General features: G+C 45.5%; 2 protein-coding genes across 2 annotated transcripts; both read right to left on the bottom strand.

The window, feature by feature from the left end:
- Positions 1-207: 207 nt before the first annotated feature.
- On the bottom strand, positions 208-1,676 carry LOC131285611 (pickpocket protein 28-like). Its single transcript, XM_058314472.1, has 2 exons — positions 1,141-1,676; positions 208-1,075 (listed from the first exon to the last, which is right to left on the bottom strand). The coding sequence occupies exons 1-2, from the start codon at positions 1,674-1,676 to the stop codon at positions 208-210; spliced, it is 1,404 nt and encodes a 467-aa protein (XP_058170455.1).
- A 4,428-nt stretch (positions 1,677-6,104) lies between these two features.
- On the bottom strand, positions 6,105-10,855 carry LOC131285610 (uncharacterized). The gene is made up of 8 exons (XM_058314471.1): positions 10,099-10,855; positions 9,837-10,036; positions 9,673-9,757; positions 9,429-9,599; positions 6,854-7,648; positions 6,584-6,783; positions 6,430-6,514; positions 6,105-6,298 (listed from the first exon to the last, which is right to left on the bottom strand). The coding sequence occupies exons 1-8, from the start codon at positions 10,853-10,855 to the stop codon at positions 6,105-6,107; spliced, it is 2,487 nt and encodes an 828-aa protein (XP_058170454.1).

The following is a 10,855-nucleotide window of genomic DNA, read 5'->3' as shown; positions in this document are numbered from 1 at the left end:
CAAGAAAAACACTCTTAACAGTTTGTGTCCCTTTGCTTTATTTGTGCAATATAAGGTTGAGTGTAAAAATCTGTTTAAAATTGAATCTTTCACTTACACATTTGGTCGTTGTGAGGTTTAAGCAAATTGTCATCGAAGGTCCTCAAATATTTTCTTGATGAATTTTCAAAGCGAAATAATTTCCACAAAAACATCAGTTTGCTAAATTTATCTAACAACAGCGGGTTTCACGAAGCAGAAGAAAACTATTTCAAGCAACGTTACGATGGAGACGCCTAAAAACAGTGCGATCAGTCCTCCGAAGTTCGCGAGGAAGTCAATCCAACCGTAGCGGACTATGCGCACCAGCGGATAGAAGTGATCCTCGGCGAACTCCACCACGAGCTGCGTGGAGACTGGCTCCGAATCGTTGCTGGTAGACGCGATGTCCTGTGAGACCTCGGCAGTGTACCGAAACTCTACGCAGGCCGGTAAGCAGTTGCATTTCCATCGGAAGAAATGAGACCTCGGAATCTTCTCAGCCCTTAGAAGAGCGTTCGTGTTCTTGTTGTAGACATTGAAATACTTGTTTGTTCCGTTGCACAGGGACGTGTTAGATGCCAGGGGCATGTGGTCTAGTACGCAGCGACGCATCTGCTTGAAGAAGTTCGTATGACACTCCGTTTCACAGTTGGCTTGCGTGTAGATGCTGAAGTACTTCAGTGGGTTTTGCAGCTGCGAAATACATCCCGTAGCGGATGAAGTGAAATATCTTAGGTACCGTTGCGGTCGTACTAGCTTCGGATGGACAGTGATTTGTACCAGTCCCTGTTCTGCGGGGATTGGCGTAGATTTTATCGGGTTGAACGGAAAATCAACGGGTGAGTGGATGTACGCATCGAGCGAGGGTGTTGGGCAGATCGACTCATTAAGGTCACCGCGGGTGAAGATCCGTAAACGATAGCGTCCAGATAAGTCCTGCGCCGCACGGGGATACTCTTTCACCTGCACGGTGTGGATTAGCTGTAGCCCTCGAAGAAAGTCCCAGTTTTCGGTGAGTTTCGTAACATTGGAGAGATGCCGTACGTTTGTTATACTGCAAGATATGATGCATCATATGATAGGGAAGCGATTCAATCTCGTTCGATGATCACAAATTACCTGGCATTGTTGAAAATTTCATTTCCTGCAACCGCGTTGAAAGTATAACAGATTCCTCGATCCGTTCGCACTGGATCCAAAAGCTTGGCACACTGTGAGCAATTATCCGCCCAGCAGATCTTCTCGCACAGTTGCTCTAGGCGGAAGTTTTCATCGGCACAAGCTTGCTTCTTGGTTGGACACAGTGTTAACGCTGGAAACGGAATGCTCCAGATGGGAAGTGGCCTCTCGGCCTCACCAACGAACACGTTCGATGGATCCTTAAGCCTCTCGATGCACACCGTTACCGTGAAGCTAAACACACCAAGCAAACACAAGCCTACTGCAATCCAGAACAGCCTCAACGAATGTCGCAAGTCAGAGCGGAGCGCGTACCGAACCACCGGAAATGAGCTATTGTGAAGGTAGTCCTTGAGAATTCCTTCGTCACCGTCGTCGGACGCACCACCCCTACCCGCGCCCGGAAGGGGAGGTTGGGAAACCTGGTTACACGGCACTTCCCTTTGCTGAAAGATCACCTTGTCCATCGGTTCCATCGTGGAGTATATCGAGAACGGGAATGCGACCCACTAACACTGAACGGAGCATCAACTGAATGGCGCCGATACCACGTCCAACTGCCACTAAATGACACGATGATGGATGGACTCGTCTCGAAGGCTACCTGCCACACAGGATCGGCATAACCAGGGCCAGGTCGGCTCGATTTGCCCGCGAGCACGTGTACGTCATCACACCCCGGGTATACACACCCTTTTGCCCTTTGGAGATCTTATCAAAACCCAGGCAGCTCCTACCGTGCGAGCTGTCATAGGAGTGTCCAATGCTAATTAGACTCATAAAGGTGTCGCACCAGTAAGTGTCCGGTGTGGCAGACAACTACCCTATTGCAACCGAAGCATAGAGAAAACCATAGTTCAACAGATTAGCATAAAAAGTACATTCTTTGCTCATGTTTAGCAACCGATGTGCGCTAAAATGCAACGGAAAACGACCCAGTCGAAGCGATCAATATTGTACATCGACACGGTAACCAAACCATACCGAATTCAACAAAATCGTCAGTGGGTTCTAGTGTAAACGGTAGCCATAGTCAATCACCCACTGAATCATTAATAATTCGATCATCGATTCATTAATCAATGCTGACATCCGGCTGATTACCAATTTCGGAGTATCCTACTTCAATTTCTCCTAGCGAAAAATGGTAGATTTGGCAGAGAAAATTGGAATGAACATCCCTAGATACTCAAGTTCTGGTTCAAATTTCACGTATACTATATTCAAAAGTGTAGGCAGTTTACGTATGTTTGATGGATTCTGAAGTCGCTCGAATGAATTGCTTGTTTTCAAATGATGAATTAGATATTCATTTTTCTACAGCTTCCACAATTATATATGAAATGATAAAATATTATTACGAGTTCAGCAATATGGAATAGGAAAACGAATTAATATAAATGAAGTTTCTGAGAAGGTCTGACTGTGTGGGGGTTCTTATAAAAGTCCCTCTCGGTTAGGATTACTCTAATATGGTTCTCCGTTTTGCTCTTTCCAGTTCCCTTTCCAAGGTTACTCGTAGCAAATGTTTCGTATCACTGGATAAGAAAATGATGAGGTTGTTGATGAAGTTGATTATCCCATTCCGAAGAACTCGACATCCCTTTCGATAGGCAAAGATTTTTATTCTTCGTCCTCAAGCAAGGAGTTGGTCGTTTCATTCTCAGTCGGAACCTTCGGTCTCGATTTTTGACCCTGTCGCTTTGGATGGAAATGCAATTTCAGATTTGGATGCCATTGGTCGTTGCCTGCCCACATCATTATCCAATGTGTTACGGTAAGGAAAGGATATTTTAGCTTCTTTTTCCTCTGCTCGAAACCGTAATGAAACGATTCCGCTCCGTTCGTCATAAGTTGGGCGAGGGATTTAATTTCTTTGCTTATTTCGGCGGTGATGGTTATTGCGGTGAAACCGGCAGCCGCAATGTGTCGAACTAAGCAGCTAGTCGTTTCATTTGCCATCATCCGTGTGCCACCGCCGTTCGGCCGGTGCGTTTTTCCATGCTCGCTCCGACCGCTTTGCCGTACGAACCCATTTGGGGCGGTTAATCCGGTGGGAAATTTCTTTGCAATTTGTTTAACGCGCCACCGTACGTATGGAGGGTGGATGTGAGGTGTGGTGCTTCTTACCAGGGATGGCTCGGGGAAGGGTGAGGAGTTTCGTCGGAGCCCGTTGCCGCATGCTTAGGGTTTTTCCTCCAGCCGGAAGCATAATTAAAATGAGTCGCACATCGTATATGTACGCTCCATTTGCACCATTCTCCAGCTCTGGCAGGGGACGGGTTCTTCGCGTGAAGACTGTGGAGCACAGGGTTAAAGCAAGCCGAAGTACTCATTCATCATTGGCCGCGACGGGAAAGGGTTGACTCAAGCTGTTGTGATTTTCGTACTTTAAACAAGGCTTTTGTCACGTCACCCGAGCTCGAAAATCCCGGCATAGGAGGACCTCTCGAGGATCGCTCCTTTCGACGTACACTGTAGGCGCTGTTAGGCGGGTTAAAGGCAGCTTCGGCGTTACAATTCTCACTCGGATCATTTATATTAATGATGAGACCATCCATTTAAATTATTAACCATACCCGACAATCATTTGGTCTGCATATAAACAGCATGTTTAGGGCGCCTTGTGTGAAGTACGTCGGGCCTGTTATCGATTGGCGCAAAAACTTTTGCGCTCTAAAATCTTTCCCATTTTGTGGCCTCCCTCCGTTGTAGTTGAAGGTGGAAGACTTTCCGGTGGACCCGAAATTTCAAAGGTCGAAGCGAGTTCGTGATGATTTTGCGACAACTCCAATGGGAGATTATCGAACGTGTCGCGGGAAAACGTACCGAGTTCCAACTATTCCGAAAATCATGAAATCGATGAACACTTCATAGTCTTAAAGATACAAGTCTAAACTCATTCAAAAGTGAACTTTAATATGCTCAAGTATGGGAATATTTTCGTTGCTGGAGTTTTTAAAGGTTTTCTTAAATTTGTTAGTAAATTTAAACTTAGTTTTTTCATTTCTTTCATATAATCGATTTTTGAGGAACTGTAATGGTTTCAAATCACAATTCAAATGATTGAACAAAATTTGTAACCTTACTATTTATAATAAAAGCTTTGTTTGACAAAAGTTTGAAGTATGATCTTCTTGGAGATAACAAAGGGGCGTGTGCTTTGAGTTTACAAAAATGTGAACGAAGCCAAACCTACAATAATTTTTATGTATTCCGCAGCGGGAGCGGATCCCGGCATAGCTTTAGTTCTTGACTTGAGACGAACGGAAAAAATTCACACATTTTTAAGACTGCCCACCACCAGGAACTGGAATTATGTCTTTGGCTTTGTCTTCACTTCCGTCGCTCCGGCGAAACATAAAATATTCAACAGGGCGGAGATTTCGTCGACTCGCCGTTCGGCGCTTTCAGTACATAAGACTTTTCGTCACATAGCGCCCGTACCGTTAGTTTTCCACCCGGGGAGCGATTGGACCCGGGCCCCCGTGGTCGGACAGTGAGCAGGACGGTCCTGAGTTGGGTTGGGTTGTGGCTGCACCAAGTTCGCATGCGCGAGGCTAGCCAGTAAAAAGCTTTCACCTACATTCCAGCCCCAACTTCTTCGGGGCGCGGCATTGGAGTTATTTTATTTTTCGTTGGTATGGTGATCGAATTTTTTTTTCTCTGAGGAGCTCTTTTTTAGTACAAACGTACTATGGAGGTATGAAGGAAGCATGGAACGAGATTTTAAGAATGTTTTGAAACCGTCAAGAGATAATTGAAACTGCTTTAATGAAACGAATTTTACAACACTAACACAAATTATAAAATTCTTGCAGATACTGCAACACATTTCCGTCATACGTGCCGTTCCTAGTGATAACCACAAGTGGCTCCCTCCTCCGGAATGAAAATGATTGAGTTGCGAGCTTCCTCGGCAATTGGGAAGATTTGATCCGGGGGCAGCACGAATCTGTAATGGCCAAGATCGCATAGTTCGTAACGGTCGACCAGCGAAGTACAAAGCTCACCTTTCACCCTTAAGAAACTTAAAAAGGTGTGCCTACTTACAGATTGCTTCAGCAATATTGCCAATTGTTTGTGTCAAATAGTTGCTAGTCGTCATACAAATTCGAATCCCAAGTAGAGATTTGAATATCCAATAAGGATTCGAATCCCAGGAATGAGTAAAAGAGTTACTAGTCAACACAGAGAGTCGAACTTCAAACTGGGAGTCACGTCGAGCATCATTGTGTGATCGCTAGAAACCTCGAAAATATTAATGCAATCGTTTCGAAGCGTCTATCAAACGTAGATTTTCGTAATGTATTTGAACTCACATTAACAGTTAACGAATGTTTTATTTAAAATAGATTTTAAGTATGTTTCAATTTGCAAAGCAGCATATTTGAGTTATGTGGAGTAAACTGATACTTGACTCGACAATAAAAATTTAAAGTACAATTCTAGCTTAAAATTCTTGCTTAAAAATATTATAATTTGGCCGACCGTTCACAAATTATTTCTTGAGTGTTTTGCAAGGGACAATGGAACATTAAGACCATACCGAGCAACTCGCTGACATTCTTCACTGATGTCAAATCAAACCGTGGGATGTACTGAACTTTGAAAACCCTCTCGATTCGGATTCCTTTTCATTGATTTTTTTATCCTTAGACATTCATCATCTAATGCCATACAAATTTTAAACCACCGGAGTCCATGTCGATACTGACTAAGTTCACGTTTCGGAAAAGAGTTCATTTTTAAATAAAAATGTTATAGAAACCAAATGGAAGGCAGACTTTGTGTGGCATGTGTAAATCGAATACCAAAAAAGACAAGAATTTATTTGGTTCTTTAGTGAGCTTGCAGAAAAGTTCTTTTGGAGACATAAACAAACATTTTAAGTAGCTCTCAGGTTAGTGAATGCCCGCGGCTTGTCCTTCTTCCAAGATCACGATGATTGAGTCAAGCGTTTCCTCGGCAGTGGGGATGATCTGATCCGGGGGCAGCACGAATCCATATCGGCCAAGATCGCGTAGTTCGTAACAGTAGACCAGCGGAGTACGGAGCACACCTTTCACCCAATCGATGCTACCACCGGACGCGACGTCTGTAGAGAGAAATCAACAGAGAATCGTTTCGTTAAGCCCGAACCAGAACAGACACGTGCCAGACTTGTTGCGTTAGACGCACTCTAGAGCTCGATAAAGATAAGATACTAGTAAGGTTACTGCTACTTACAGATTGCTTCAGCAATATTGCCAATTTTGTATGTCGTGCCGTAGCGCTCCTGCAGCTTGTTGATTGCCTTCGTACCGATAGCAATCTGAGGAAGATAATACAACGAGACCCGTTTTATAGTTTGTTATCTTAACGCAAGGTGATAAACACAAACCGCTTCGTCGTAATTGTCCAGCCGAGCCGTGGTGTGACCGTACGGAATCAGTAACAGCTGAGAGTATGCGTGGAACGACAAATAAGTGCTCATGTTGTCCAGTGTGGCAATGAAGTTCGACAGTTGGAGGGTCTCGACTTCAGAGAACGCGCTCGGCCCAGCGAAGGTATCGGAGCATGGGACATTAGAGGCACCACCCTCTGTAAAATAAGATGGATGAAATCAGAATCCCATCGGACGTAATGCTGAGATGCCCAAAAAACCACTTACGCATGAAGTTGTATCCCCAGTTCCTATTCGGGTCGGCTCCACGGCACAGGATACTCACCTCCGATCGCGTCTTACGCCACTGACGATCGGTGGTGTGGGTGTACTCATACCCATCCGGGTTCGTCACCGGGAAGAAGTACCAGTCAAAGTTCTCGGCAATGTTGCGCACCTTCGGATCAGTCGAGGTAAGCAGCTGGTTCAACACATAAGTCGTAGTAGCACCACTGATCCACTCGCGGGCGTGGATCAAACTCTCCATCACGACGGCCTTGTTGCCCGCCTTGTACGACACCTTCACACCCTTGATCGGTCGTCCCTCGTAGGAGTTGCCGATGTTCAGTGGTGAAACAACACCGGGGTAGCTCGCCACCAGACTGTCCAGCCAGGCGTAAATCTCATCGGTACGATAGTACGCGGTCCAGCCGAAAGATTCCTTGCGCAGCGACGTCCGGGACTCGAGGTCGATCTGCTTCTGCAGGTCGGCGATGTGCAGCTCCGCACGGAACGCCAGTTTGGCACGAATCTCACCAAAGTGGCCACGCTGATGGGGCGGAACCACCAGCAGGACCTGGGTGCCTACCTTTACCGGTTCATCCCAGAACCGATAGCCATCGGGGTTTTGTTCGAGCGCCTTCAACAATTCCAACTGACGGTCGGTTTCGATACGCACGCGGTACACGCGGTAGTTATCGTAACGTGCCTTCTCGGCCACAGCAGCACCACACAGCAGAGCTAGTGCGAGGTACACCAGAGCAAACTTCATGCTGAGAGGATGCGTTGTCATCAACAAACTGACTAAGTGGTCACTTGGCTTAAGTCGCTTTATAGGCTTAGATTAGGGATTATCTGCTTTCGGTGAGATTATGGGTAACGGAAAATCCGATAACCCACAACGTATTGGCATAAACTTTTATCTTTATGACGTAGGACGTTACGATCATAGCCAAGAGTGTTCGTATTGGGGACGATAGTCGGTGATAGCAATTCCTAGGTACTCATTTTTATTTGTTTTGTTTATGGTTCTGAGATAACCTAACGTCGTGAATTATTTCTTTGGAGACATTGTTACAATTTTTTAAGTAAATATACTAATTTTTAATGTGGTTGTACTTTTATCATTTTGTTGTATTTATCATCATATTTTGTATTATCATTGACTTTTTACTTAAGTTAAGTACATTTTAAATATTTTGAAGATCACAACAAGCCCATCTTTAAAAAAACCTAAAATAGAAAAAGAGTGGTAAAATATCACTGGTCGGTTAGGATGGTCGATGTCACCACATGATTATTGTGCTGATCATGCAGTACGCTGAGGACATTCCAAATTGCTGGCTTGTAAACCCAAATATGAGCATTCTCATTCTGTGGACACTGCACGCCTCGACGTGGAAATTGCGCGTTTGAATTTATTCAGGATTTCGCGCGCATCACGAGCGGATTCCGCTGACCGGACAGCATGAAAAAACTTAAGGGGGTTTCCGACTACGGAACTCCGATTTTCCAGGACAATTCAATAAAGCAACACGAATTTTATCTAACGGCATCTTTAATGATCTGGAAATTTTGCTCAATTGTCGATCTCTTATTTATAATAAGGAATTTTGAAAGGTTTTAACATAGATGTAAAAAAGTTTACGTAAATTTATGTTTTGATCGGTTGACTGGTTGATTAAATGCTTGCCTTGAACTTTATGTGCATGCTCTTCTTGTACACCAAAATCTGGATTCATGCCCTTTGTTTGATTGTTTGTCATCTATGACGAATTTATGTGGTGGGCTGAAAGTGTTCATTTCCAGCTTGTTGGTAACTGTTGCGTCATAAATTGAAACGTTTCATTTTTCGAATTGTACGCAATTGCCAAATTAATTGGTTTTTAGCTAACGCCTGTTGTTTATGCAATTTGTTTCAGGTTGGGCGTGAATCTATCACAAACCACCCTTCCTCCGCAATTTTAACAGCGTCCATCTGCACAGTTATGAGTAATTGTTGCAATAAATTATCCGAACGTTCCCAATTATTCTTATTCTAATCAAGTCCTTGGTGGATTTTCCCTGTGTACTATCGATGGGCGAAAACAAGTATTGGCTAAGACCATACCGAATCTCTCACCAACATTCCCCACAGTAGGCACATCAAACCGTGTCATGGACTGAGCTCCGAAAAAAAACCCCTCGATTAACAAGGATTCCTCCTATTCTTTACCAGGGTTGGTTTTTTGCTCATACAGTCACCCTCGAATGCCTCACGGATCATGGACCACCCGGGGTGGTTCTTTCCTCACATATGTTGACTTTTGAAAGCGATACACGGCCGAGTGAAACGCACGAGTTTTTTTTGGTGTATGAATTACGCCCGGAAAATGCTTCAGCTTCGAAGAGGGATTTATTCTCCAGCAAAGTTCATAGAATCTGGCGGGAAGGAAGACTTGGGCAAGGCATGTGCAAATTAAATAACAGCAAAAAGCAAGAGTTTTTTTTTAGTATTTTTGAATAGGCTTGAAGTATATTTCTTTTAATGGCATAAGCTACGCTATATGGAGCTTTTCAGGTTAGTGATAGCCCATGGCTTTGCCTTCCTCCAAGATCACGATGATCGAGTCGAGGGTTTCCTCGGCGGTGGCGATGATCTGATCCGGGGGCAGCAGAAATCCGTACTCGCCCCTATCACGCAGCTCATAGGCGAATGTCAGCGGGGTCTTCAATGTTCCCTTCACCCAATCCAAGCTACTACCGGAGGCGACGTCTAAAAAAAATCGATTAAAAATAAAACTCTTAAAGCGATCTGGGACGGGATCCCTATGATAAGCGGTACTTACAAATGATTTCCGCGATGTTTCCCACCTGATAAACGCTTCCGTGACGTTCTTGCAGTTTGGCGATGGCCTTTCGTCCAATTTCCATCTGGATTTTGCGTGTAATCATAATTGTTAGACAATGAACACCTGTTTTTTTGGGATGGTCATGCTGATAAGATACGCACCAATTCGTTGTAGTTATCGAGCGGCTCGCGAGTGTGTCCGTAGGGCACCATCAGCAGCTGACCGGATGAGTGGAAGTCCAGATAGGTGGATAGGTTCGGAATGGTGTTGATGTACTGCGATAGCGTGAGCGTCTCGATCTCCGAAAATGGATAAGGTCCGGAGAAGGTATCGGAGCAGGGTAGAGTAGAGGTTCCGCCCTCTGGAAATGTAACAGACGATGTTAGGGATATGACGATGGTTTAAGAATGGCTGTAAACATACGGTTGAACATAAAGTCCCAGTTGCGGTTGGGGTCGGCACCGAAGCAGAGTACGTTCTGCTGCGAGCGAGTCTTGCGCCACAGACGGGTCGTGGTGTGGGTGTACACGTACCCATCCGGGTTGGCCACGGGTACCACGTACCAATCGTAGTTCTCGGCGATGTTTCGCACAGCTGGATCGACCGAAGTAAGCAGCTCGTTCAGCACGAACGTCACGGTAGCCGCACTGATCCACTCACGGGCATGAATGGTTCCCTCGGTGAACACGGCCGGATTGCCCGCCTTGTACGACACCTTAACTCCTCGAATCTGTCGCCCTTCGTACGTTTGACCGGCGACGATCGGTGACACCACACTCGGGTACTGCTCGATCAGCGTGTCCAACCAGCCATAGATATCCTCCAGTGTGTGGTACGCAGTCCATCCGAACACTTCACGGCGTCCCTTCAACTGCCGGTCGATCACCGCCTGGAGGTTCTCGAAGGCAACTTCCGCCTTCAGCGAGAACTTTTCGTTCAACTCCGCAAACTCGGCCACCTTATGCGGGGGGACGACCAGCTTCACGGTCGTATTGATGTGCACGGGATCACTCAGGAAGGCGTACCCATCGGGACTCTGCTCGATCAGCTGAAGCAACTCCAGCTGTTCGATCCGCTCGATGGACAGCTTGTAGACACGGTAGTTGTCATACCTCGCCGGTTCGGCGAAGCAGACTGCCACAAGACACAAGAAAAATCCCACCAGTCTGAACGATGCCAT

This window comes from Anopheles ziemanni, chromosome 3 (genome assembly GCF_943734765.1).
Source record: "Anopheles ziemanni chromosome 3, idAnoZiCoDA_A2_x.2, whole genome shotgun sequence".
Classification (NCBI taxonomy): Eukaryota; Metazoa; Arthropoda; class Insecta; order Diptera; family Culicidae; genus Anopheles; species Anopheles ziemanni.
The sequence above is the reverse complement of the archived record's forward strand: the minus strand, read 5'-3'. Positions and strand labels throughout refer to the sequence as shown.